At 28.5% G+C, this 27,985-nt stretch overlaps 7 protein-coding genes across 7 annotated transcripts in view; 3 read left to right on the top strand and 4 right to left on the bottom strand.

The window, feature by feature from the left end:
• Positions 1 to 2,528, bottom strand: part of LOC122630746 — a 252,288-nt gene extending 249,760 nt beyond the window's left edge. Inside the window, exon 1 of the mRNA XM_043815592.1 lies at positions 2,445 to 2,528. The gene's annotated coding sequence lies outside the window, so the exon portion shown is untranslated. The remainder of the gene's footprint in view (positions 1 to 2,444) is intronic.
• A 1,773-nt stretch (positions 2,529 to 4,301) lies between these two features.
• LOC122630748 (probable rRNA-processing protein EBP2 homolog) lies at positions 4,302 to 5,678 on the bottom strand. The gene is made up of 3 exons (XM_043815597.1): positions 5,517 to 5,678; positions 5,348 to 5,434; positions 4,302 to 5,258 (listed from the first exon to the last, which is right to left on the bottom strand). The coding sequence occupies exons 1-3, from the start codon at positions 5,565 to 5,567 to the stop codon at positions 4,455 to 4,457; spliced, it is 942 nt and encodes a 313-aa protein (XP_043671532.1). The 5' UTR covers positions 5,568 to 5,678; the 3' UTR covers positions 4,302 to 4,454.
• A 629-nt stretch (positions 5,679 to 6,307) lies between these two features.
• Positions 6,308 to 9,470, top strand: LOC122630747 (uncharacterized protein YJR142W). Its single transcript, XM_043815596.1, has 5 exons — positions 6,308 to 6,456; positions 7,055 to 7,152; positions 7,230 to 7,434; positions 7,501 to 7,980; positions 8,058 to 9,470. Exons 1-5 carry the CDS (start codon positions 6,381 to 6,383, stop codon positions 8,180 to 8,182), a joined length of 984 nt encoding a protein of 327 aa, XP_043671531.1. The 5' UTR covers positions 6,308 to 6,380; the 3' UTR covers positions 8,183 to 9,470.
• Positions 9,471 to 11,195: 1,725 nt separating this feature from the next.
• On the top strand, positions 11,196 to 12,745 carry LOC122630559 (ribosome biogenesis protein BRX1 homolog). Its single transcript, XM_043815167.1, has 4 exons — positions 11,196 to 11,457; positions 11,560 to 11,836; positions 11,922 to 12,277; positions 12,345 to 12,745. Exons 1-4 carry the CDS (start codon positions 11,353 to 11,355, stop codon positions 12,669 to 12,671), a joined length of 1,065 nt encoding a protein of 354 aa, XP_043671102.1. The 5' UTR covers positions 11,196 to 11,352; the 3' UTR covers positions 12,672 to 12,745.
• A 252-nt stretch (positions 12,746 to 12,997) lies between these two features.
• Positions 12,998 to 17,238, bottom strand: LOC122630442 (choline transporter-like 1). The gene is made up of 12 exons (XM_043814933.1): positions 16,845 to 17,238; positions 16,432 to 16,577; positions 15,956 to 16,350; positions 15,792 to 15,881; positions 15,576 to 15,715; positions 15,306 to 15,492; positions 15,086 to 15,217; positions 14,860 to 15,004; positions 14,642 to 14,782; positions 14,412 to 14,571; positions 14,115 to 14,336; positions 12,998 to 14,020 (listed from the first exon to the last, which is right to left on the bottom strand). Exons 1-12 carry the CDS (start codon positions 16,956 to 16,958, stop codon positions 13,868 to 13,870), a joined length of 2,025 nt encoding a protein of 674 aa, XP_043670868.1. The 5' UTR covers positions 16,959 to 17,238; the 3' UTR covers positions 12,998 to 13,867.
• Positions 17,239 to 17,365: 127 nt separating this feature from the next.
• On the top strand, positions 17,366 to 19,956 carry LOC122630443 (E3 ubiquitin-protein ligase Hakai-like). Its single transcript, XM_043814934.1, has 5 exons — positions 17,366 to 17,501; positions 17,731 to 17,834; positions 17,910 to 18,221; positions 18,467 to 18,655; positions 18,722 to 19,956. Exons 2-5 carry the CDS (start codon positions 17,733 to 17,735, stop codon positions 19,400 to 19,402), a joined length of 1,284 nt encoding a protein of 427 aa, XP_043670869.1. The 5' UTR covers positions 17,366 to 17,501; positions 17,731 to 17,732; the 3' UTR covers positions 19,403 to 19,956.
• A 2,090-nt stretch (positions 19,957 to 22,046) lies between these two features.
• On the bottom strand, positions 22,047 to 23,759 carry LOC122630444 (transmembrane protein 115). Its single transcript, XM_043814935.1, has 4 exons — positions 23,247 to 23,759; positions 22,904 to 23,159; positions 22,647 to 22,823; positions 22,047 to 22,510 (listed from the first exon to the last, which is right to left on the bottom strand). Exons 1-4 carry the CDS (start codon positions 23,695 to 23,697, stop codon positions 22,306 to 22,308), a joined length of 1,089 nt encoding a protein of 362 aa, XP_043670870.1. The 5' UTR covers positions 23,698 to 23,759; the 3' UTR covers positions 22,047 to 22,305.
• Between the last annotated feature and the right edge of the window lie 4,226 nt (positions 23,760 to 27,985).

The raw sequence follows: 27,985 nt of genomic DNA, 5'->3' as shown, positions 1-27,985 counted from the left end.
TGGCACGGAATGTATTTAACTCGTACACTGTTTAAAGTTGAAATCGACCGACGCAGGCCAGAAGCCACATTTTTAGCATTGTAATTTTATACACATTTCGTATTTCGTTTTCTTTCATTCGCATCGTTTTAATTCTTTGTTTTTTTCTTTCTTTTCTCTCTCTCTCTCTCTCTCTCTCTCTCTCTCTCTCTCTTTTTGATCTCTCCCTTTCTTGTTGTTGTTAAATTTTTAACATTTTTACGTTGTTCGTATGTTAATTTATTTTTTGGAGCTTGAAAGAAATTTTATTTCTTTTTATATGTAAAAACAACGCATGTTCGCGGACGATATCAAACAAAAATTGATGTAGTACATAGTAAACATATTTAAATCAATTGATATTCTCTTCTGTACTCTTTGTATTTCGAGTTTTATTACCATGCGAATAAACAGTAATGCAACGATGATGATGATGATAATAATAATAATAATAATAATAATAATAATAATAATTATTATTATTATTATTGTTATTATTATAATGCCAGAGAAAGATAACAATGCATTACATGTAAATTCTCAAAATTCTTCAAATCATATATATATATATATATATATATATATATATATATATAGATATTAAAAAGACCATTCTATATTTATATGATACGTAGAACTGAGACTATACAGAATAAAAAAATCTATATAAAAATAAGTCAAAAGGTCAATCGTTGCTGAAATATAAGCATTTTTATATTCACATTAGTATCACGATTGGATATTTACAGAACTCTTTTACTAGAAAATTTTTCCGTGTAAAGAAATCGTGCAACTGTACGTACTTCCATTGTGTATATGAGTTCGAAAATATTTTCATCAGATATTTTCTCTTACGATTATTCAAATTACTGATTTTTCTTATTTAATTAATATCAAATTAATATAAAAAAAAGAGCAATTATAAATAAATGTATGTTAGAATAAAGAACGTTGGTTGACTATGGAAGATATTCTACGTTCACTTAGAGTTTTTAATTCAAACTGAATTTTGTCGAATGACTTATAGTCGTCTCTAGTACGAAGAAAACTTTCTAAAAGTTAGACGATTATAGTTACCTTTAATAAGGAAAGGATTAAAAGCTTTACCCTTAAAAACATTTCAATTTTAAAACTGTTCGCAGAACAACTTTAAATAATCGAGTAAATTGAGAACATGTTCGAGAACGTCATCGAAACAACGGAGAATATTATAGATCGCATATAGTTCGATCAGTCGATATTCTCGTGTAGTTGGATAATCGAGATTGATATTGATTAGACGACGTGTCATATATCCACGAGTCGTATTGCTCACGATACATGGTACGGGCTTTCCGAAATCGTCGATACAAATTTCAGCAATTAGCGAACAAACGAAAGTTGTCCATACCTTTCTCTATCAAAAAAAAAAAAAAAATAGATATATATATGTGTGTATATATATACATATACATACATACATATATATATATATATTTTTATTTTCGTATGATCTTAAACCTTATAGAAAGTTTCACAAAAAATCATGGATATCCTTCAATTAATTCCAATATTCCAGATTTAAACACAAATGACAAAAAAAAAATTGTCCTATAAGTTCACCTATGAATAGATATGCTTCAATTGAAATCTTATACCCGATGATAACACGTAATAAATTAAAAAGAGTACGTAACAGGACAAAGAGCTTGCACACATTCATACATGTATTTACAAACGAATCACCGGTATCTTGACATACGCGTAATTGCTAAAAATGAAAAAAAAAAAAAGAAGAGGGAGAAGAAAAAAAAAGAAAAGGTTAAAACATGGGCGAACTTGCCTCAAAAACAGCTGTTTTCGGCATATGGAATTCCCAGAGTTCTCGAATCAACCAGAACGTAGGGACAATGCGAGACTACTCTGGGATTTAAATACAATAACCTCGGGCTATTGCAAAAAAATATTGCAGTAGCTCGTATCGAGCAGTATATGAAAGATAGAAAGAGAGAAAGAGAGAGAGAGTGAGGTTAGGTAGGAGGATGAAGAGGAACAATTTTACTGTACGGCCCGATTGAGTGTGGAGTTTCGATGAACAGTACGAAACCTATGTATCCTCGTAACAACCACATAGTATTCCATATATATATATATATATATATACATATCTATATACGTATGTATGTATTTATATATATATATATATATATCTTGCATATTATAGATTCCCTATCGACAATTTCGGTTTTTTATACAGCCAAGCATATTTTTTTCTCTTGTACGAGTGCAATCCTTGAATTACTGTGGAATTAAACAAAAGAGAAGTCGAACTCGTGCTTTAAAAACTTTTCGCAAACATGACATAAACTTTTACCATGGTAACGTCGCAACATACAGCAAGAATTTTATTTTCGCGATAAATGTATATCTGATATCTGTGTACTTACGTAAATTTTCCGAGACGAGAATCCGCGTAGTCCTTTTTATTCTTCCTTTCCTTTTCTTTAATCTTGAAAATCCACACTGTAATATCTCACTTGATAAGAAAAAAAAATAAATAAATAAATAAAAGAAAATAAAATAATAATAATTATAATAACGAAAAAAAAGTAATAATAATAATATACGCGTGTTAACGAAATTTTGAACTCGATAGTATAACCAGGAGACACGTAGCACAGATTCGGTTGGAAATTTTGGAAATTTCAATAATTCGATGCTATTTTAGCTTAATAGCTTTAGTGGTATTGCGGTATTCGCCGGTGGTAATAATTGCGGTAGAAATTTCCTCTTCCGGTCACTTTTTACTTCAACGATGGCGACGTTACGATCTTCTCGGCTCTTTACTCGATCGATTCACCACATCGATGTATTACACAAAAAGGCTTTCACATTTTCACTTAACCGGCACTCGTATGTATAAGAACTGCAGATGGAATAAATTTTGCGAACGCGTTTCTATCGTTGCACTTACAATAATATCGTGTCGAACGTTTTTATCGCGATCCTCGAAATCCGCCATATTTGCATATTGTCTAACGAACATCTTCGAAAATTGACCGTTACAGATTATATACCGAACGTTACGTAAGACGTCGGAATTATCTCATTGGTGGATAGGAGATACCAAAATAATAAAACAAAAGAAGTTCGCACCAATGATATGTCTCCCATTTGATTTCGTACTCGAATTATAATTTCCGGTTTATATGTACATTTCCGGTTTATATGTACATTTCCGGTTTATATGTACATTTCCGGTTTGTATTATATTTCCGGTTTGTATTATATTTCCGGTTTGTATTATATATAATATGAAGCTACTTATCGTTATAAGAAATGTACTCACAGAACGGCCAATTTTAGATTGAATGCACGCCTTAGAACTTTTTTTCAAGGAATCCCGCAAATAAAAATCCATTATATATAAGTATCACTTAAGAGAACGTGCAGGCCAGCCAATAGATCCTACATCTATTCATTCGTAAAAAAATTTTTCGTTCCGAAAATTTTTTATTATTCGAAATTAACAGTTCGGACACTAACGGATTTATCACTGTTACACATTTTTTTTTTTTGAATAAACTTGTATTTCGTAGTCGTTCATGTAATTAATGGAATATTTTTTATCTACAAAATGTCTATTAAACGATTCGAAGAGACGTCTTGCTTCTAATACGTTATATACGGCGAATCGATTTACGAACAAAAAATACGTTATTCCAATATCCTTGAAATGAACGATATATATATATGTAAAAGAAATAAAATTAGTGAATATCCGCCTTATTATCGATTTCACTAAGCGATGATCAAGCCAAAAATTGAAGCTTCTATAAAGATATAATTATCGACTTATTCCTCTCACTTCGCACTTATCCACTATCCTACGATGTAATTATTTCAGGAAGGTATCCAAATTAAACATTTTGAGACCACAAAACACTACACAATATAAAATATTACGATTACGACGAAGAGCACGAACCTACGACTACGCGGTATCGTCGTTAAACTGAGCGTTCGTAAAGTTTTCCTTTCGCGCCAGAATTAAACGATCTTACAACGCCGCTATTGGCTATTAAAAAAGTGCCTTCGCGTTACGTGATTGGTTAATATTAATTCGATATTAAAATTTATTTTTATTGGCTCGATAAACAAAGTCAATACAACTGATTAATTTTTTAAAACAAAAAAGTTGTTTAAAATCGATATTTTCTAATCGCTTAAATATAGCAACGATAATAATTGATAAACGAAATATATTTACTCGATTGAATGGCTGCAAACGATCGACACAAAAGTAAATAGCTCAGGATTATTCGGTTATTTATTTTGTACAAAGAGTTTAATTACTATGTGTATATATATATATACTTAAAAACAATAATTTTTTTTCTTTATATTATGTATCGTACATCATCATCCTTAAAAATAAGAATACGATTTAAACATTTTTATTTTTTCCTAGCTTTCATCTGTATTCTACGATTTTTACCAGGCCTTTGCTGTTTTGTCTTTCCACCTTTACCCTTACGTCCCTGTCCTGGTTTTTGTGGTTTTCGGTATTCGGAAACATCCGCTGAACTAGATTTGGTATTCCTCTTACTATCACGCTTTTTACCACCATAACCGTACTTAGCATTTTTCATCTTAATCTTAGCTTGAACCTTTGGATCTAACTTTCTATTACCAGACTTATATTGAGGTTTTTTCTTATCTTCTAAAAAGTCTAAATCTTGTCTTATACCTTTACGATATTTTTTTACCTCTTCTAACATTTTTCTCTTCTCCGCATGTTTCTTCAAAGTTGCTTCTACTTGCATCTGTTTGCTTATCTTTCTCTGCTGTCTCATCTGTCTTACTTTTTCTGACCTTTGTGCAATCATTTGCTTTTTCATCAGATTTTCTCTAATTTTTTGCATATGATTATCAGTTTTAGCCATTTCTGCAAAATAATCATCTGGTCTAATAGCTGGGATACCGAGTTTCTTTATTCTTGCTATGGCATCAACAACAGCACCTTGTGCTTGCCGATGAAACATTGTTTCTCTACGAAAATCATTTAAAACAGGATCTTCTGACGGACTAAATTGAGGTAATTTTTTATTTCCTTGTAACTGTTTGGCACGTCTTATTTCTTGTTCTTGCATTTGAAGCACCAACTCTGGCGCTAATGGTGCCAAAGCATTGACCATATCCAACCTCTCTATCCATGGCAAATTTAATTTTATTTCTTCTAATTTCTTCTTCATCAAAGTCTAAACGTTTTAAATTTGCATTAAAAGTTGGTATGTTTGTTTTTAATATTTTGAAGCAATTTTTTCAAATATGACAACTTTTTACTTACTACATTATTCTTGTGTTCTCTTTTGTTCGTTTCAATGATAGCATTGAGACCAGGTTTTAATAAACCCGATGCAAGAGCTTCTTGTAACTACACATGCGAAAAGAAAAAGAAAGGTTATGTCTATCAAAAATAATTTTGCCGATAGAAAAATTAAATATGAGATTCTTACCTCCTCGTCCGAAGAATTTACTTCAGAATCAGATTCAGATGTATTCGCCATTGTAATTCACACTTAACTTATTTTATTTCAAAAATTATAAAACAACAAACTGACTGAGTATATAAATTCAACCCATGTGTGCTCCAGCACCATGTGTGCTTTGTTCTTATCAAGATGGTGGTGCTCTCTAGCGGGAATAATTAGAAAGTCTACAGAACAGTACATAAATCTTTCCTTTTTACCAAATATTTATTAGCTTTTGAAAAAATTTTAAAATCGGAAGAAAAATATTGAAACTCAGTAACATGCTAAATACATAATTTAAAAATGTATTATCTCTATTCTCTGCGACAAAATTCAATATGAATTTAACATTCATTTTATGCTTGGAATTGTTACTTCAATTGTATAAATTATTTTAATAATAATTAATACCAAATAAATCTGTATATATTTATAGACGCATTATAAATCTTTAGAAAAAGATTCACGTGTGTTACATAAGTTTTCGTATCAATCTTGATAAAAGACTGATAACCTATATAACGATGTCAAGAATACTATTTAAGGGGTTATGAATCTCATATTTTACTGACTAAAATTAGTTTTATTTGTCAAATAAATTGACTTTGAAGATAAAAAAAATAAAAAAGTTTCAAAGTAACTAGTTATTCAGCAAGTCGTATCTGAACATATCCTCCATCGTATTGGTTTAGAACGGACGCATAGAAACCGTTTCGCCAATCAGAAGAAACGTTTAATTTTAAAATGAGTATGCAGGATGCGCAGAAAGCCTATCTGACACGTATCTGACGTATCTTATGTTCAATGGCAGGATTTTTTATCACAGCTGGCTGACGAGGTCGAAACATCATGACGGATAATCATACGGATCCAATGTCACGTTTATTGAAACTTGCGAATAAAGTCAATTGCTTTTATCTGTCAGGTAAGTCAAATTGAACTATAATTTTTTTCTTTTGTTCGAATATCGCCTTCTAAGACGTGTAGTAATATAGGACGCGCTGTTTTTCATACTGTCCGCCAAGATATTGATTTCAAGTGTTGCGTATTTATCTTTGTACTTTCGTTGAAGTAAAGAAACACACTGGATGATCTTAAGATTAATTTATTATGATTTGATGCTCTTTGAATAACATTATCATTCTTCTACGTTAAAGCTGCTATTAATATTATATTCTATATTGTTAATTTTTTATTATAAATATTTACTAGTATAAGGTTACATCAATGAAGTTAGAAATAATAGTTTAAAATATGTTATATAAAGATGTTAGTATCTATAATATTATGATTTTACTTAGAATTATATGTATATACTATCATTATATGATGTACTATTTATAATATTTTTGTAACAATATCTTGAGGTTCAGCGATTCGAAACATAGATTCATTGATAATTCACATGGTTATTTTCCAACTTTTGAAATATATTTGAACAAAAAACAGCTTGGGTATTAGTTTTTATGCTATACTTATGAAAATATATCGGATATTTGTTAAATATAATTAAAATTCTTTAGGGTTCCATGCAGGCGAATGCAGAGCCTTTGTCGTAGATGGACAGCAAGTAGGTCTTGTTAGGCCAGATGTGATGAAAGAATTATTAAATCATCCACAAGTAAATATTTTGTCTTTTGCTCTTATATATAGAAGAAGAGATTTTATTCTCAAAATTAATATTTTTATATTTTAAAGGTATTTCAAGTACATCCGGAATATGTACAATTAAATCCTGCATTTCGAGATTATGCAGAAAGAAGTGCTCGTGTGGAAGAAGTATTACGAAAGTGGAAGGCCGATGAAAAATTTATTACATTACATGGTTGGAGAGAAGAATATTATGAAGTTCGTGCTCAGTTTAATACACAACCTTTATTTAAAATGGATCGGTCTGCAACGTGTAAGTATATTAATTTATAATATAATTTAAGATTTTCTACTTTGATCTTACTTCTAATATATACAGGTCTATTTGGAATTCGTAAATATGGTGTTGATATAAATGGATATGTTATGGATCCTATAAAAGGATTGTCAATATGGTTACAAAAGCGTAGTCCTAATAAGCAAACATGGCCAGGATATTGGGATAATATGGTCAGTGGTGGATTAAGTGTTGGTTTTGGTATTAATGAAACTGCTATAAAAGAAGCCGGAGAAGAAGCCAGTATCCCTAATAATCTTATTGAAAAATTAAAAAATGTTGGATGTGTTTCATTATTCTTCGAAAGTGAAAGAGGATTGTTTCCCAATACAGAATTTGTTTTTGATCTTGAATTGCCACCAGATTTTGTCCCAAGTAATAGTGATGGAGAAGTAGAGACTTTTGAATTGCTTCCAGTAAATGAATGTTTAGAAAGGATAGCTTCTACAAATTTTAAAACTACGTCAGTACCAGTGGTACTTGACTTTTTAATTAGACATGGATACATCACTGCAGAGAATGGTAAGATATTAATGATAGAATTAAGAAAATAAAAAACTAGTGATATCTTTTCAAATATACTAATATTACTATTGCAGAGCCTAACTTCATACAAATTATGGAACTCCTTCATGTTCCACTGCAAACCATGTACAATCATCCTTTAAAAAGATGTAAAATTACTGCCAATGGAGAAGCAACTGAAGCTCTAGGAAAAGTTTAGGTTTAATTAGATAATTATTTTTCTGCATGATTAAAGTTGTTAAGCAACTAAATTTTTTGTTTGATTTGGATTGGCTTTTTAGTTTGAATGCGTAATCATGTTCTTCTTTTAAACAATCAAAAATATGTATTTACCAACTATATTTATTTCATATTTTAACTTTATATCTTCGCCTTCAGTATGACAATTTAATTTTGTTTTCAAAAAGTTATATGTTAATGTGTACTTTTTTAGGTTGAGCATAGACTAAAAATATTTTAAAGAATTAATGAAAATGTTAGAAAATTAAATTTAACTAGCAATACGATTTTTATAAGATATGTTAACAAATAATGGTTTCCTTTGTTCTAATTGGAATTTCAGATGATATGTAGAATTTTGCTATTTTAAATGTTTTTATTTTCATAGAAACCATTAAAATTAAAATATATAAAATTTCAATTTGTTCAATAATTGATCGCCCACAAATTAATATATTTTATCAACTTTCTATGTTATTTATCACAATATCTTAATAATCATTTTTATTAATTTTAACATAATCATAAAATTGACGTCCCTATGTTGAAACCAAAGTGTTGTCAACGCAGCATTCCAATGAACAAATTTACTATTAACATTTAAGTTTTAAATAATAGACGTTTCAATCCTTTTTCAAATTTAAACTGCATTTTTTGTTCAAAAAGTAAGTCCATGCATAATGCCATCGCAGAAAAATCCTAATACTCCACGTAGAATTAAGATGAAATCCATTCACAGTATTATAAAAGTGAATGTACGATATAGCATTTTTATATGTCTGAACTTTGAAGGCAGTTCATGTGCAAATATGTGTTCTATACCCGGACTTTACTATTAATAAAAAATGAATAGATTTAGCATTTTCATCTAACTTTTTTCAGAAAGGGAACAAAAATATTTGTATTATTTATCATAGATAGTCTAGATAGATTTTTAATTGAACACCAAGTACTGCTGAAATTCTGATCGAATTTATATTAGCAAAGAATTATTGACTGTATAAATGGAAAGCACAATTCTATAGTATATTATTTTTTTGTATTGATTAAAGATAGACATTCGTTTATAAAACCGCGAAAATAATTTTCAAGCAAAGTCTATGCGCTGGAATGTATTGGATAATACATTTGTATGTCTTCTTAGTACACAATTTTTTTTTCAATCATTTATTTTGTTACAATTTTTAATAGTATTTAAAAATTGAATACAGTCTCAGAACATTGTGATTAAGATTAACTGTTATAATAAAGCATTTATACATGTAAAACTTTTTTTTTATTTTATTTTATTTTTTTTTTTTTTTTTTTTTTTTATGAAATAAGTATTCAAAAACTTTTTAACGGATAGCTAGTCACATTTTCTTATTGTATTATCATTTAAATCATTTGCTGAATGCAAAAAAAATAATATAGTCTTTATATTAAGTCACCATTTACATCTTCATATATTATTGTTTTTGTAATAGATATAAATAAGCTTGGACATATTTTGCAGTGCATGAATTACCAAGATCAACGAAAATATATAATAAATTAAATATACTCTTAATGCATAATAGTCGATTCATAATAGTTTCTTACTATTGCAAATTTTCTCCAACATGGAATATCAAGTAAAGAAAAAGAGATTTATTTCATTGCTTTTCATTGTTTCATATGAGGCAGGACAATATTTTTACTTATAAATATGTTTCAAAATATATCTATTACAATAGGAATTAGGTGCTTTATATAAATACTTGAAGTTTTGATTGATTTGCATTAAATAGATATAGAGAACATAATATCTATAGTAACAAAATAATGATCGCTTGTAATCCTTAAGTACTATGTGATATTTGAGATGATTAAACAGTGAATCCATATTATTCCATTTACTTTTTAAAAAATTACTATTATTTATATAATATTATGTATCTAGATATATATATATATTGTCATACTTAACTTTTGTAATAAGTTTTTTTTTAATTGCTTATACAACTAATTCTTAATTTATAAATATTATGGTTGTTAGAAATAAATGATAAATATAAAGAAGAAATTAAAAAATGTTAATGTGAAAGTAATATTTATATGTTGCTTGATTGGAATATTACTTATATATTTACTTTACAAAATATTTTGTACTTAATTAAGTATATTAGTAATATTAATAATCTAATACAATATAAAGAAATATAAAAATATTCTATTATTTGATTTTATATAATTTGTATAATTGTTTATATATATGCACGAAATACATTTATGTATTTTTAAGTGTGTGAATTACACAATACAAAATTATAATAAAATCACAGTAGTTGCTGTATAATTCATACACACACACACACACACCACACATACATACGTCCACATATATACTTTACACAACAATTATGTTGATCATGTGATATATACATACATATATACGTACATATATATATATAATATATATAGATTAAAAGCAACTATTGAATCATGAATTGTTTATAAATTGATTCATTAGCGAAAAAAAGAACAATGTATTTACGATAAGCAAAGTTCACGACATTATTCCACAATTTGTTATTAATCTGTAATGACGTTAACGTTTAATGTGAATATCCTTTCTTATCATATATTTTATACCCAGCTACATATATATATATATATATATATATATATATATATATATATAAAGTGATAATGATAACGAACTAAATATTAAAATTAATCGACGTATTACTTACATATACAATATACACGTATCATTAAACACGTGTGATAATAAAATAAAGGTTTGTAATTTTAAGCGCGGTGCGTTTTTCGTAAGACTGGATACAGTTATAACTGTTTATGAGTGTTCATTATTGGATTTCACGCTTGATTTGTACTTTCATTGTATAAACATGAAGCAAGCCCTTTCGCATAAATAAAACGATGAAAGTTCAAAACACTCTATTTTATGATTATACTATTTTTAGAATAATATATATAATCGATTCAATTTAAAAATTTGATCATAGATTTTATTTCAATTAAGGAGCATGCGTGAAAAACGCGCCATATTGCTTTCTGCAGGAAGCATATGTAGTAACGTGCAGCAGTCACGTTTGTTTCATTTTTGTATAGTCTTCGATCACAATTCGGTTTTTCTTTCACAGTATTATTAATTTTTTGTAAATAATGACAAAGAAGAGGAAACAGTTAGAAAATGAAGAAAGGACAGAAACGACAGAAACAAATTTACCACCGATAAAAAGAATGTCAGACGAACCTCCACCGAAAAAGGTTAGTAAATAACCTCACTATTGGAAATATATATAATTTGAATAATTGAAATGAGAAATTATATTTAAGGAAAATTTATAAGTAAATCATTTAAATTATTAGGTAAAATGGATAAACAAGCAACGTGTATTAGTGTTTTCAAGCAGAGGTATTGGTCATATACACCGTCATCTCATGGAAGATATCAAGACTCTTATGCCGCATCATCGACCTGAGAGTAAAATGGAACGTTCCAAAGATTTGCAGGTTGTTAATGAAATGTGTCAAATGAAGAATTGTAACAAATGTATACTTTTCGAAGGTCGAAGAAAAAGGGATCTTTACGTTTGGTTTTCTAATGTATCTGCAGGACCTTGTGCTAAATTTTTAGTTGAAAATAGTATGTAATATATGACTGCAATGTGAAAAGTATTTGTCAATATTATAGATGTTCTTTGTTATCTTTTAAATTATTTTTATTATAGTTTATACCATGGGTGAATTGAAGATGACAGGAAATTGTTTGAAAGGATCTCGTCCTTTACTCTCATTTGATGAAAATTTCAATACAAAACCACATTACAGCCTCTTGAAAGAGTTACTCACTCAAATATTTGGTGTTCCATATCATCATCCAAAGAGTCAACCATTCTTTGATCATGTTTATACATTTACAGTGTTAGATAATAGAATATGGTTTAGAAACTTTCAAATTCTCACCGAAGATGGAGGATTAGCAGAAATCGGACCTAGATTTGTTTTAAATCCAGTTAAAATATTTGCTAACAGTTTTGGTGGAGAAACACTATGGGATAATCCTCTTTATGTTTCACCTGCCAAGGTAATACTAATAATGTTAAATAGAATAAGGTCAAACTAATAATAATCTATTTATTTTATAATTATAGTATCGACAATTATTAAATAAGAAAGCTGCTGGTAAATATGTGAACAGACTGGAGCAGAAGATGGTACAGCAAGCTAATAAACCAAAAGAAAGTTATGCTTTAAATCCTGTAGATGAAATATTTAAAGGTGATCCAATAGAAAAGGCCTTAGAATTACAAAGTAAGGATAAAGAAGATGAAGAAGTAGAAAAAAAGGAAACTCCAAAAAGGACTATAATCAGGAAAAAGAAGAAGTCTCAGAGTAAACAATTAAATAAACAATTAAATAAAAAAGTCAAAAAGAAAAAACTTACAAACAAGAAATTAAAAAGAAATGTCAAACACTGATTAAACATTTTGTATTTGTGTGATATATCCTTGTTACACAATAATAAAATTTACATATATTGTTCTTAAAATTTTTTACAGTTGTTCTTTATTTGTACCTTATATTATCATATGATTTTGGTGCATATTAATATATTTATAGCAGGTAGCATAATAAGTACTTAGCAATAATTAAATTATTAAATGCAAATGTAAAAGTCTTAGTTAAAAATAATACTTGGAAAGACATCAAGTTATCTTAGACATAAATGATTGTATAATAGAAAATATGTATAATATATAACATTTCGTATACTTAATTCATATATATGCTAGTAACATTGAAATTAAATGTGCGTTAGAGATATATTTAATATCTATAATTTGTAAGGAACTAGTACTTCAAAATACTAGTAACTAAAGATGAAGTATTATGCTTATATGAATTACATGATACATCTTGCATAAAAAGTATAAGTTTATATATAAATTCATATTAAATATACCATAAAGTTCGATTCCAATGTTACTGACAATAATTATAATTCTTTTTGTATAAATTTAATGGCACTTATGTAAATCATATTTTAGTAGCCATATTAGCACTATAGGTACATAATATATTTCTTTAAAACATAGATTAATTTTACCATAAAAATAAATTTTTTAAAAATATTTCATTCTAATATATATAAAACATATAACTTCTTTATAAATGCATATTCTTTATGAAGTTCACATTAGTCACACAAATCTAAAGCCTCATTTTATATTAATAAAACTGTCTGTAAACTTAAATTTGTATATCTATCTTATAAAAATTTGTTGTTCATATAACATCATGTATGACTATAGCGTCATTGTATAGATAAAAAAATCTCATATTAAGCATATAATGCATCTCAAAAATATTTCTCTTGATTGATTCTGATTCATATATATCATTATAAATTTCACTTTACATTCACATTATTTTAAAATTATATATCTAATATATTATTTAAAATTCTATTACTGATCTATATTGCATAAGACATATTTGTAATTGAAATTATCGCTATAAACAATATGTAGTTTTCATAAAATAAAAAAAATACTGGAATGTATAACTATATATTGTAACAAGAAATGATAATAGAAAAAATATACCTGAAAGACATTTGAATAAGCTATGGAAGAATTGCAAGATAAATTAATACTAATATTAAAAGGTGTGTTTATGTATTCATTGGTGATAATTCATGAGATTGTTGACCATTCGTGTTAACATCTGATCCAATGTGCGCCAATGGAGACTGACGCCATTTTCCATTTTCTCCACCCAAATTTCTATCTTCACATATACATAAAAACAGAGTGTCTATAACAGTCTGAAAATAAAAAAATGGATATCGAATAAGATTATGGTTGAGAAAACAATACATTATTTATAACGTTTAAAAGTAAGTATAAATTTATATATACCTCGTATAAAGAGATAATGCAATGGGCAATAAAAAATGCAAAAATGCAAGTAATAAAAATTGGTGCCGCATAAAAATGCAATCGTGGATCTTGCCTCATGAAGAGTAATCCAACACTTCCTGTAGCAGCTGTGACAAAACATTTTCCCAAGAATAAGATAAAATCTCCTATACTATTAATTACAGCTACTTGTAGAGCATTATCAACAATTGTTTTGAAAGCCTGTAACAAATGTATGTTTTAAAAAGATAATAAATATATATATATATCCTATAATGATAATAATAGAGGACTTACTATTCTAGCAGCATTACAAAAATTTGTTCCTTCTATGGCAATAACTGTATATGCATTATGATTCATATACCTAATAAACTTCTCTAAACAATAAAAACAACAAATACAACACTTAAGACCACATTGTGCACATGGAGAGGTTTCTTTGTTCTTCTCAAACCTACATGTAAAATTATGATTTACTTAACATGAACGATTTTTGCAATAAATTCAATCGATTTTTTGCTTACTTCTTGTGAAAATATGTCAAAATAAGGCGAGGTAATTTAAAAAGAGTTATTAAGAATGATCCACAAGCAACTGAACCCAAATGATAACTAATTAAGTTTCCAATAGCTGAACATACTGGTGATAAGCTTGCATCCTTATCTCTGAAATATATTATTATATCTAAATTATATACATTAACTATGCATATATACTTTTGTTTAATTAGAATAAATATTACCTGAAATACCAATGTGCAACTGCACCAGCTATTACCATATCTTGACAAGCAATTATAAATTCTGATGTCCATATCAAACCTATTATATAAACCCACCACATATATTTCACCCAAGTTGCATCAACATATTCAACAAGTGTAAATGCTAAAACATATTCATAGATTAAACAAAAAATCGTATTTATCACTTGTTATAATTATAGTATAAAAGTTAGGAATACATTACTTTTAAATTTATGTATAGAAATGCTTAATTTTTCTTCTTGTACCAAGATATTTTTTTCTCCAAGAGAACTTAAATTCAGAGGATCAAATATATGATTTTTATACATTTGAACTGATTTTGTTCCTGGATAATCTGAAATTAATTTTTGTTCAATTTAAGACAAGTTAAAGTTAAATATTAAGTAAAATTTTGTGTCATTATAAGGAATATGTATACTTACTAGCTGTAGCAAGACACAGAATGACTGTAACCCAAAAAGCAAAGAATAGAATCAAAGCTGTAAAGGTCAATAATGGTTGGAAAAATAAACCAGGTAGTTCTCCTAAACATTTTGCACTTTCTCTAAATAATGCTGTCATAAAACTAATACGTTTACGTAACACACAAACAAGTAACAATAGTATAATCTACAAAAAACAAATATTGTTGAATTAATTTGTTTCTCTTAATTAAGTATATATGATAAAAAGAATAAACAAATTATACTTACAGTTATTATTGTTGCTATAATAGAAAATATTAAAAAAGCTCTTTCATTTCTAACCGATTCTTCTAAAAGTTGATTTGGATCAGTCTTATCTAATGTTCTTTTTATTCCTATATATGTCCACCATAATAATCCTGTTCCAGCTATATAATAATTTTATATGTTTACTTTTAACCTATAATTATTAATTTACAGTAAAATATCATTTATTTTACTTACCTACTGATGCAATGCTGACAAGGATCATTACTATCCAAGTTACAATACTTGCCAATAAATGAAAGATGGCAATCATGAAAAGGGACAGTACTAGACAATATTTCTGTATTAATTTTAAAACATATTAAATTGTGTAATCGTGAAGCAAAATATAATGTACTTACCAAAAGCTAAAAAGGATAATGCTAAGATTTCTCTCCAAGTTTTATATAGATCACCTAATATTTGTTCAATCACATCCCATGAATTAATGAGTCCATATAAATTAGAAATAATTGTTTCTCCTACATCTTGAACAGCCTTTGGGATACAGCGATTAAGTATTGGAATGCTATTGTAAACAGGTAGTTCAGGACAAGATCCTGTTTTATTGTGCTTATTAATTCCAGTACTACAAGCACTAAAATCATTTCCTGGTTTATCATGGCATAACTGAGAACCTGTTTCTTTATAAAATTGACATATATCATCCATAGTTATCATAGTTCTATCAGGACATTTTTTGACACAAATTTTTAAAGATTGTGATACATTCTTTACATCAAGGAAAAATAAGTATCTAGAAAGATTATAATCAAAATTAATTAAAAGATGATATTAGTAAATGGCAATGAGGAAAAATGTAATCATATAAACTAACGGTTTGTCACTAGTGTCTTGTCCAAAAAGCTCCATGCTCCCAAATTTTGGATTATTTTTCATACCGCATGTATTTCCAAAACTATCATATCCATTTATAAGGCGTAAAGGATTACCATATACCAATGCAAAAGCTGCTATTAAAATCTATAAATTATAATAATAAAAAAATCATTGATCATTACAAATATTATGACATAATATACATAATATATATAATAGAACATAAAATTGTAAATATAAATATACTTGTGTAACTCTATGTTACTTATGTTAATATCTATCTCAACTTTAGATAGTTTGATTCCAAAATTGATAAATTATAGGTTCATGACATTCGTTATCATAAATTTGAAATAGTTATTCGTATGATAAATTTGAAATACTGCATAAAAACAAACATTGTTACTGTACCATAAGAAACCAAAATGCTATAAAAAAGCACATCCAGAAAATATCCGTGCATCCTCGTACGCGAGTTGGTTGCGGTCTTTGTTCTTCTTCATCATTTCCACCGCAACACGACATTCTTTTTTCTCGAAGTATTATTAAATCTAAATTCTAAATTACTCTATACAACAATTGGAGTGTCTTACTAATATGACGCTTATATGGATGCCTCACACACACTATCAAATTATTCATGAACAGATTTTGAGCTCTTAGGAGCGGGAAAAGAAAACAAGTATGGCATTGATTGTCCATGAAATAATATTTTTTATCATGGTATTTACTTGTCACATTCACATCTTTACTTTCAAGTAATAACATAACTATTAACAATGATATGTTTATAGAGAAATTTTATATAAAATATTTAATTAGTAAGAACGAATTAATTGTAAAATATAATATAAAAGAATATTAATAGTGCATAAGGTACTAGTTAAAACATATACATACCTGCGATCACACACAAGTATAGTATCGTTTCTATGGAAACGGTAAGAGTACGTCACATGGATCAACTCATTGAAGAACGTAGTGTATTATATATGAGATGACGGAATGTAACGAAAAAAGTAACATACTGTAATATAAATATTTTGTAGAGGAAAACACGTTTTTATTGTAAGCACTATATATTTATAAATATATATATTTGATCCAAGTAATTATGATTGTTGTATTGTCCTCTTATTTATTCTCTATAATTTATATCGTATATTTAACATTTCGTCACATAACCTTTATTGCGAAGTACAATGATGATAAATCGGTCAATGCTTATCTATTTAGTTTTTGGAATATTATACGTGTTGTTTTGTATTAATTTCATGACACTTAATATTAATTTCAGTGATGGAGGAAGATGGCGGTAAAAGAATGAGAGGCAGAGCTCGAGGTAGAGCCCGTGGTCGTGCTCGAGGCAGGACTAGAGGAAGATCAAAAAAACAAGTTAAAGTAAATAAATGAATGCAAGTTTTAAAAAATTATTTTTATATTACAATCTTGCAAAAAAGAATATGTATAATATAGGTAATTGAAAGCGATGAAGAAGACACACCTCAACAATCAGAAGAAACTCCAGCAGAAGTTGCAACCGGTGAACCAGAGGAACATGAACCACCACCATTGCAGCAAGCTCCTTTGGAGCAACAGTTCGATTTGGAAGCGGATATATCACAACTGGAAGCACCAACTTTTACAACCATTAATAGAGGACCTCCTGAACCAATGTTACGTTTAAGATGGGACCATCGTGTTAATCTCATTGGTGAAAAAGTTCTTAATCCTATGATACATTGTTGCGACAAGTGTCTAAAGCCTATTCTTATTTATGGACGTATGGTGAGATATGACAATAATATATATATAATTTATGAAAGATACTATATATATAAATGATATAAATGACACAAACACACACACACACAAAGAATATATATAATATAAAGAATACATAATTTAAGGAAGATGATATATATATATATCATCTTCCTTAAATATATTATATATATATATATATATATATATATATATATATATACATACTAGAAGGTAGGAAACATTATGTAATTATTATATTATTATAGATACCTTGTAAACATGTATTTTGTTTATCTTGTGCCAAACGAGAAGATAAAGTTTGCCCACGTTGTATGGAAAAAGTTTCCAGAGTAGAACAAACAGGTTTGGGTACAGTATTTATGTGTACTCATGGAGGAACAAGATATGGAAATGCTGGTTGTAGAAGAACATATCTCAGCCAACGAGATTTACAGGTATTTTGTATTTCTGTGTAAACTAATTAAAGAGTATAATTCTGATTAATACATTATTTTTGTTAGGCACATATTAATCATCGACATATATCTGCTCCTCCACAACCAGTTCAGGGAATACAAGTTGAGCCTCCCCAATACGTGCATTCTAAATCAGATATTGAATCACAATTGTCTAAAGTGTCTTCTGTTTCAATGCAGAACACACGAATAAAGTCAGTGCAATCTCATATGGTGCAACCCATTATGGGAAATGATCCAAGAGTGAACTCAATGGTGAATCAACAATCTGTGGAACATAGGCAGCAACATAGACCTCAAACAATCATATCTATGCAAAATTATCCACAAAATTCTGCACCACCTCCTCCAAGTAATGGACCTATGCGAACTAATCTCATAACCGTACCTATTCAAGATACTACTATGACAACACACGAGATTCATTCGCAGCAAGGTCATCATTATTATCCTCCTCCACCTCCACAAGTGAATTATGGAACATACAATGTCCCACCACCTGTTTCACAAACACAACAATATTATCCGCAACCTCAACATCCAACACAAGTATCTTATGTGCCACAACCTCCATCTCAGCAACAATATGTATCTTCCGCCCCAACTTCAATAAGGCCATCACCAACAGGATATATACAAGATCCACAATATGGTCCACCACCACCACAACAACCACCACCTCCACAACCTCAGTGGTCACAACATCAGCAACAATTTTATAGATAAGAACTAATGATACTATTTAGTGATCATTGTGAAAACTGCATTAAGGTGTTGTGATAAAACTAACATGGATAAATACAGTGAATTGTATAAACTTACTGCCAATGTAAAAATTTCATTGGCTTTTAGGAAAAAATAATCTTGAAATATTTTATACTTTTTAAGAGTATATATAATATAACCATGATATAAATACTAAAATTATGGCTCTATAGCAATAAAAAAATGTTTTAATTATAAAAATAATTTGTTTTAATACCTGCTGCTATATTTTTGATGATGAAATATTTTATTATATCATAAGAATCATTTTTTGTTTAATATGTTTTACTATTTAAGTATTGATGCAAACCTTACACCTTACATGTGATATAACAATAATTTCACAAACAAAAGGAAAATTTTTTTGTTTTTTAAAAAATAAACTTTTCTTAACATGATTCTATAAATACATGCACATATATATAAGTAAAATTCAAAATATGAAACTGATTTTTTGTTCTTAGACTTTAATATTGATAGGACTTTAACTGTTATAACTTATGTACAAAACTAACTATATATAACATGTATATATAATGTGTAATAATGATTATTACATTACTTTCTTAAAATATATCCAACGAGTTTAACAAATGTTCATTCATACATATAATTTTAGCCTTTCATATTTCAACAGTAGCTTCAATAATAAATATTAATTGACTAAAGATCTTTTAAAATAGAAGTACTTAAAAAATGTGTTGTGAAAATTATGTGAAAGGCTAAAATTATAACAAACACTCATACATTGACAGAATGTTTTCATATCATACATAAAAATAGTTTTGAACCATATTCTATCACACTATTGTATGCATAACCACTGCTTCTTTTCAATGTCTTGTTCCCTTCTCATTACATGTCCTATTTTATGTATTTACAACTCATTCGATTTATTTACATCAGTCCATCAAGATAGTTTTTCCCTTTTTTTAAATTACATCATGACTGTTCTATCTTCATAATCTGTTTATACATTTTTTTAGAGTAGTTATTTTATCTGTAATAACCATTGCAGTATTAGCTCCATTTGATACTAAACAATGTAGAAGTCTCCCATTTCATTTCAACATATAAAAATTTGGAATGTATGTAATGCATGCATGTGCAGTAACACATTCATACAATGATTGTGAATCAAATACGATTCTAATAATAATCAAATTTACTTAATATCTCAAGTATTAATTTTTCAAGGTTTTCATTATCAAGATATGAATTTCAACATACATTCTAATCTCAAAAATAATAGTTGCATAAAAGAATCTAATGATATTATATCAGTGAAGAGATAATATAAAAAAGAAACTATCATAATATACTTATGCATGTTAATTTGATCACAAGTATATAGTGTGTCTTAATTAAATTGAACATCAAAATTATTTCTACCAATATAGAAAGTAAGAAAAAATGACTAAGATGAATTTATATGGATCTAGGGCATGCACCTAGTAATGACAAAAAATATTTTCCCAATATCATTTTAAATGCCATTGCAAGGTCATTGTCGTTTTTTTGCATATTAACCAATTTTTATGAATTTTTTTTTACTTAAGGTCATTTTTAATTTATCTAAATGCCGACTACGTCACATTATAAAAAAACAGATGTTAATATGCAAACCATATAAATTCCTATTAATTATTTTTTCTTGATTTCAATAGCAGGAGAAATAATTTAAATATTCAACTTAATTGAGACACCCAATATATCATGAATGAGCTGTAAATTATACAAGATATTTACTCAAAAACTATGCTACTGATTTCAATGTGTATATGTTCTTTGTATTGCCAGTCTACTTTGTTCAAAATATTTTCACAATGTAAAAAGTTTACCATTAAAAAGATTTGTATCTGTTTTTACGTCTGAAAGTGTACCTAATGGAAATGCTCGACTGTTGTACTGGAAGCCATTTTTCATTTTCATCACTTATCAATCTTCCAGTGGTTTACTATTAAACTTTAGACGGAACAGCATTATAAAGCTACGAGGTTATTTCCTCGCAAAACATTTAAATTATTGTATTATTTATCAACAATTGCTGATTATGTGAATAGATTCCATAATCTTTAGCAATGAAGAACATGGTTTCTGTTGGAAAACAGCATCACAAGTTTTATGAAGATAAATGTAATACTTCCTATTTGTTAAGAATCTTCTAAAGATCATTATGTTTTAATATATATAATATGGCATTATATCTAACAACATTATATATACCTTAAGTTTTATTGATTTCTATCAAATATATAATTTGCTATATATATATATATTGCTTAAGTGTAAAAAGTAAAGTATATTGTTATTAACATATTTTTTTGTAATAATAATTATTCGGTCATTTCTTTTCGTATTATTAAACTTAAAAAAATATTAATTTTTTTTTATAATATAGTTGCTATTTTATTTTTTATCTTTATGATAAGTAAAAGTAAATTCTATTGTTTTGAAGCAACATATAAAATGAATTAATGATTTTCCTAAATTAATTTATACCTATGATTACGAATATTTGAAAGTATTTATAAGCTTTTGTTCATAAATTTATATTACATGTGTTGCATTTGATAATATTTTACAATGTAAAAATAAAATGTTTCATAACGTATGTTTTACGTGTATGTGTGTAACTTTTACATTGTTTTGAATGATTCTGTTTCATAGTATGACCAAATATAGAAACAGTTGCATTATATACATAAATATATAAATATATTTTTAACGAAAAATACATATATAGAATTTCGTTACTAATTGTATATTGCCATATTATAAAACCCATTTTTAGGAACATTTTCTTTAGAAGTTTCTTAATGTATTTACACATAAACCTATTGAAATCAGTCTGCATCAAGTAATCACGTATTAGTAGAAGGATGATTGTGTATATTGACATTAACTTGTGGAATAAGAGGAGATGCAAGTGGTTTTGGTGTAGAAGATTCTGGAATTGGTATAGAAATCGCAGGTGGTATAGGAGAATGTTTCTTAGTTCGATCTTGTTGCCATGGTTTTGTATGATCTTTGCTTAATCTTTCACTCAGTGCTTTAAGTGCTATTTGTCTGAAAAGTAATAAAAGTTTTAATATTTTGATTAATAAATAAATACAATTATTCGAAATAGAGAATAGACTTCTATTATCTTTCAACATTTTATCTTTTCTCGTTTTTATATGATACAAGTAAGCTATATACAAACCTGCGTCTTTCACTATCATGGGGATCAATTCCAGGAAGATTAATTACCAAACCAGGTGGTGCATTTGACATATCAAATCTTCTAACTACTTTTCGACAGAGTCCAATGCGTACAAAGAAACCATGTACAGTATTGCTTACTACTGCTATTGGAGGTTGTAATACATTTGGGAAAAAGCTGTAATAGATTATGATCATAATATAGAATAAAACAGAACAGAAATTAATATAATGATAAATTTTGTTTTAAATGATCACCTTGCAAACGTAAAATTATCAGCCATATCTCCTCTAGTTCCATTATTATGTCTCTGATAAAATCTAAGATAAGTCCAGGAAACTAATAATCCACTTAGAAACATAGTTGGATGTGTACCTTCCAATAATCCTATTATCCAAAGCGATAGTCCAACTATCCAAACCATTAATGGTATATTCCTATTAGTAATTTTTCCAATCGGTGTCTTTATTAAAATATGATCTGGCATAATCTGTTTTACTGCAACAGCGACACCTGAAAGATATATATAAATTAGGTACAATTGTTCTTGCATACTTATTTTTTAATATCTTTTATCCTTTAATACTAATTGTCAAATACCTGCGATATATCCTGTCAGGCCATGAATGTGTATATCGAATAACAAATCAGTATCATTGGTGCACATGTAAAGAAATAAATAAAACAGCGCTGAGAGTACTGCTACTCCAAAATTAACAACCGCAAAAAAGGTCATCATCTCCATAGCACCCCAAAGAGGTTCTATCAATTTCCCACAAAGACCAACAGTCACAACGTCAGCACATACTTCCCAAAAGTGTATTTCAAGAAAACAAAAAGTGAAGGCCGTCCAGATCCAAAATGCTGGTGGTATCAAATAACCTGGTGTCACGCTAAGAGCGCGCACTGCTTCTGGGGAGAAAGAAAGGCAGTACGAGAATAGAACTACGACGCATATGAACTTCACGCTGGTACTGGTATTTCCTAAAAGGGCCGCGAATTGTTGTTTTAAATAAGGGATGTTTCTAGCAAGGCCCTTTATCGCAGCCATTTCTTTCCAAATAGACCCTTAACCTCTTTGAATCACAGAGCCACTCGCGCTATCACCTGACGTTCGCTGCGAATGCGCATATACGTAATTGCGTTCACGCGCAGAACGCGCGGAACATGATTCGTTTAAAAGGCTTTTCTTCCTATGCCTTTGTAAGAATTTATACTATGAATTTTCATGATTGCAATTTTTTTTCTAATTTTAGTGATGAAAAGCTCATTCGAAAGATAAACATTTTGTATACAAGATTATCTGTTCAGACTTATGAAAACTGTTCTTTTTTTTGATTGTTAAAAATAAGTTTCAAGAGTAATTTTCACACAAGTAAAAGCCTGTTTTCAATATGTTTTGGCGTATGACGAGGACGATCGAAATTAAGTCTCAACTATGGCTTTGTTAACCTAAAAACAATAAGACAAAAGAAACAAAGGATAAAGAATAGCAACGCGACGTAAATATATCTATGAGTTTCTCCTGAATAATATTATTATCACTTTATTATTATAATGAATTGTTTTAGGCAGATGCAAAAGAAGTAATGCACGTAACGTCAATCGAATATGAGAAGTCTATCTAGAAATCGCACGTTTCATTTCTCTTACGAAATATTTATTGAGTTCGCACTATCTGTCTTGTAAAAATTAACGATCCTACATTGTGTAATATCTGATTGTTAGCTCAGTTCTTGAATGTCAAAGTTTCAGTGACTCAATTTCATCACTATTTTTTGATTTCTAAAATTTTTTATTTTTACATATGTTTAACAAAAATATTTTGGCAACTATTTATTTCATAAGATCTAATACATTTCAAGATTGAGATATTATTTATTTATTCTCTGTATGTAATTATTTTTTATATACTTTTGACTTACGTAGTGAAAAGAAAATCTACGTACGTGTGACATAAGCTAGTGTGTGGCGTGTGGTGTGTGAAACAAAAATCTATTTGAAGTAATAAGCAAGAATATACTTCTCTAATTTCATGTTATCGATTAGTAAAACTTCTAATGGCTTTTTAATTTATAGATTTTATATAGAGTACTACTTTTTAATTATGAATAAAAATTGATACATTATCATACACATACACACATATATATATATCGCAATATACGCCAGATGACGTACTGCGCATGCGTGTGAAGTGCCCAATTACTTCGACGTAACCAATCACGTTCTTTCAAATTCGTATGTGCTACTAAAGATCGTAACGAAGATTCGTTGTCACGTTAATTACAGATAATTAGTATATTCTGTCTAACGTACGCATTTATTTTATATACCAATAGAATGCCAAAAACACGATTTCCACTCATTAACGTTACTAAATCGTATTATCATCTTGTTTAAAACATATCCGTCAAAATAAAATCGAAATGTTTGCATCCTCTGAGAATACTTTTTATTTCGAATTTTCTCTTTTTATTTTGTCGATATCGATATTTTTTTCGTCTATTAACAATACTCTAATTAATAATCTTTCATTAACTAATCGCGTTCGATAGTAATTCGGGTTATATACGATCTTCACACACATATATATAGACGTAAGGACACATGTACATATACATACAGATATCTACACATTCAGCACACGTATACATACACACGCAATTAATTTTCTAATTTCGATTTAATATTTTTCTGTTTTCTAAGTCTAAACATTCTAACGGGACGCTAGAAACAACATTAACGTAATCGCTTTAAATGTATACGAAAACGAAAAGATAAATAAAATTTCTTACAGAAGAAATCAGTAACGTCGCTAAATTGAAAGTAATAGAATCCTCAGAAGTACATCTTCGAAAAAATTTACTCAATGCTGTTTTACTTATTAATTACAACCAATCACATTATTTATTAACGAACGATCACTGAATTTATTTCGCGAAACTTTACTATCCTTTATAAGTTCAGTCTGTGCAACTGTTCAAATTCAAAAACTACACGAACAAACACTGACTCTTCTACAACTGCATTGCGCGCAGTCCATGTAAAAACACTTATCGTTTAAATCGCGAAACGCGTATGAACAAACACTGCTGCTACTTCTCGATATTTTTATTTTAACGACACAAACACTCGATTACTTCATTGCTACACACGCGATTGTTACGATGTTCTGAAACAAAAATACAAACGAAATAATCAGTATTACTGTTATAATAAGAAACTGTATAAATAATTCAAGAAATACGTGATAGAGAAATATATTTACTTTAATTCTTCGTTGATACTTGCAGAAAAGACATCCTGTCAGAACTTCGATGTTCATTCGTCGGTGCACAAAGAAAGACTGTTCCAGTAATTGTAAAAGTTAATCAAGTTCGATTTTGTTAACGTCACACGTAGCTGAGAATCCTGAAACGAAAATTTCAAAGTATCGAAATTTTTAATTAAAATTATTTTAAGTTTCTCTCGCGTTACGATCTTTGTAATGTTAAACGAATGTACTATTGTTTAAATATTAATTTTTTGTATTCTGTGTATAATAAAAACTGTTTGAATAATTGTGAAATTATCGAAAGTATTAATTTCTAGAAAGATAGATTTTCGATGGTTTCCGTCGGAATACAAAAGAAAACTAAATTGATATTCTTATATAGCTATGCAGGAAATGTGTGCAAGCAAATGAAAAAGTATTTGTTTGTGCTTTGTATTGAAAGTACGAATTTTTCTAAGAAATAATGAATGAAGCGAATTAATTTACACAGGTCAGTAGTTTCGCAGATTGGAGCCAATGTTTTTATACTCGATTTCATGGATTTGTGTGAATGTGTGCAGCATCTGTGTGACAGCTACGAGAGAGTATTTTTGTTCGCATATTTTGCGATGAAAAAGAGATATTTTTGCAAAAAAATGATATTGGTCAATATCCTAATGCTTTTCAAAATTTATATAGATCAATAATGTTCGAAAATCTAGTCTAAATCTTTGTTTTTTCTTACTTTATTCCGATCAATTACTTCTTCGTTGCAGCGTCCTTTTCTTCTTCCAAAGCTATTAGAACGTTGACTACCACCGAGTCCATAATGAATACTAACACATAGGAATTATTTATTAATTAATACTTATAGAACAATCTATAGGCAAGTATAATAAAATATTATCCTTTTCAAACATTTACAAGAGAGATTGATCATAGAAAAAGATAAATTCTTTCATTCTTTCATTCTTTCATTATTCGATTTATTAATTAGTTACTTTTTGACTCCCATAGTAGAAGAAAGAAGAAACCTAGGAAGTAATTGACGCGGGAATTTATATACTGTGGCGGGAATTTCAGATACCTTAATAGATAATAGTAAGAGAAGACTAATAACAATTTTCAATAATTTGTTAGCAATTATTATTATATTCTGTGTTATTTTTCCATAAAATGTTAAGAACAATTAATATATTTATTAATGCATAATATTTCGAAGATAATGTAGTGTATAAGCGCCGCGCGTATCGTATAACTATATTCACGGTGTAGATGACGCCATTACTGTTTCAGTTCGTACCAATGAAAGACGTCCCTCTGTCACCCTCGTTAATTATAGGTAATTAGCAGATTTTTTCTAACCTACACGTAATTACTATACACCAATCGATAGCTAATTGCGTGATTTGTAAGAGGCCGCGTTCACAATTCAGAACATCATCGCGTTTAAAAGATATTCGCGAAAATAAAATCGGTCTAGTTGATCCCTGGTGAGCTTATAGCGTCGTACTATTTTTCCAATTTTCCAGCTTGATTTTCACAATATCGAACTTTCTCTCGTTTTTTAACAATGCTCTGATCAATAATTTTGTGTTTATAATTATGATCGATCGATATTTCGTATTATATTTCATTTTCATATATATTCATAAACACACAAACACACACCACTTTTAATCTTATCCTGTATTAATACGAGATCTTATTTTTTTCAGATTTTCAAGAATTTCACGAGATGGAACAGCAGAGAAATAGAAGATCGAATTAGAATCAGTGTTAGTGTATCGTTTTTGGTGCGCCGATATGAAGAAGATGTTCGTCGTTTGAAGGATCAACGACTACTGCCGGAAAGTCAACTTCTTTCTTTGTCATTTCCTGAGTAATTGTGAAGGATGAAAAAACATAATCCGTGATTCTATATAATGCGATCGAATGCTCGGATTTTTCGAAGAGTTAGTGTGTTAATATACGTATATATGTGCGTATGTAGAGCTACGATTATTACGAATGTGTCAGTGCGTTGTGTCGAGCTTGACGTTCATTTGCATGTGTGTACTGTCTGTGTGTAAAAATATATGTA

The sequence above is a fragment of the Vespula pensylvanica genome, chromosome 7, assembly GCF_014466175.1.
Source record: "Vespula pensylvanica isolate Volc-1 chromosome 7, ASM1446617v1, whole genome shotgun sequence".
In the NCBI taxonomy this organism is placed as follows: domain Eukaryota; kingdom Metazoa; phylum Arthropoda; class Insecta; order Hymenoptera; family Vespidae; genus Vespula; species Vespula pensylvanica.
Note: the sequence above shows the minus strand (reverse complement) of the source record. Positions and strands in the feature narration are given on the sequence as shown.

Bases quoted from the DNA above. Each gene is read 5' to 3' on its own strand.
- LOC122630444 (XM_043814935.1), bottom strand. From the start codon at position 23,697: ATGGCTGCGATAAAGGGCCTTGCTAGAAACATCCCTTATTTAAAACAA. The intron at 23,160-23,246 runs GTATTTGACAAT...TATATCTTTCAG, and splicing joins CCTGACAGGATATATCGCAG to GTGTCGCTGTTGCAGTAAAA. The intron at 22,511-22,646 runs GTTTGTATATAG...ATTACTTTTCAG, and splicing joins CATGATAGTGAAAGACGCAG to ACAAATAGCACTTAAAGCAC.
- LOC122630442 (XM_043814933.1), bottom strand. From the start codon at position 16,958: ATGTCGTGTTGCGGTGGAAATGATGAAGAAGAACAAAGACCGCAACCA. The intron at 16,351-16,431 runs GTTAGTTTATAT...TAATCTTTCTAG, and splicing joins CAAGACACTAGTGACAAACC to ATACTTATTTTTCCTTGATG. The intron at 14,021-14,114 runs GTATATATAAAT...TTTTATTTTCAG, and splicing joins GCATTATCTCTTTATACGAG to ACTGTTATAGACACTCTGTT.
- LOC122630559 (XM_043815167.1), top strand. From the start codon at position 11,353: ATGACAAAGAAGAGGAAACAGTTAGAAAATGAAGAAAGGACAGAAACG. The intron at 11,837-11,921 runs GTATGTAATATA...TTTTTATTATAG, and splicing joins TAAATTTTTAGTTGAAAATA to TTTATACCATGGGTGAATTG. The intron at 12,278-12,344 runs GTAATACTAATA...TTATAATTATAG, and splicing joins TTTATGTTTCACCTGCCAAG to TATCGACAATTATTAAATAA.
- LOC122630747 (XM_043815596.1), top strand. From the start codon at position 6,381: ATGACGGATAATCATACGGATCCAATGTCACGTTTATTGAAACTTGCG. The intron at 7,435-7,500 runs GTAAGTATATTA...TAATATATACAG, and splicing joins AATGGATCGGTCTGCAACGT to GTCTATTTGGAATTCGTAAA. The intron at 7,981-8,057 runs GTAAGATATTAA...TTACTATTGCAG, and splicing joins ATACATCACTGCAGAGAATG to AGCCTAACTTCATACAAATT.
- LOC122630443 (XM_043814934.1), top strand. From the start codon at position 17,733: ATGGAGGAAGATGGCGGTAAAAGAATGAGAGGCAGAGCTCGAGGTAGA. The intron at 17,835-17,909 runs GTAAATAAATGA...TGTATAATATAG, and splicing joins GATCAAAAAAACAAGTTAAA to GTAATTGAAAGCGATGAAGA. The intron at 18,656-18,721 runs GTATTTTGTATT...TATTTTTGTTAG, and splicing joins TCAGCCAACGAGATTTACAG to GCACATATTAATCATCGACA.
- LOC122630748 (XM_043815597.1), bottom strand. From the start codon at position 5,567: ATGGCGAATACATCTGAATCTGATTCTGAAGTAAATTCTTCGGACGAG. The intron at 5,435-5,516 runs GTAAGAATCTCA...TCGCATGTGTAG, and splicing joins TAAATTCTTCGGACGAGGAG to TTACAAGAAGCTCTTGCATC. The intron at 5,259-5,347 runs GTAAGTAAAAAG...TAAAACGTTTAG, and splicing joins GAGAACACAAGAATAATGTA to ACTTTGATGAAGAAGAAATT.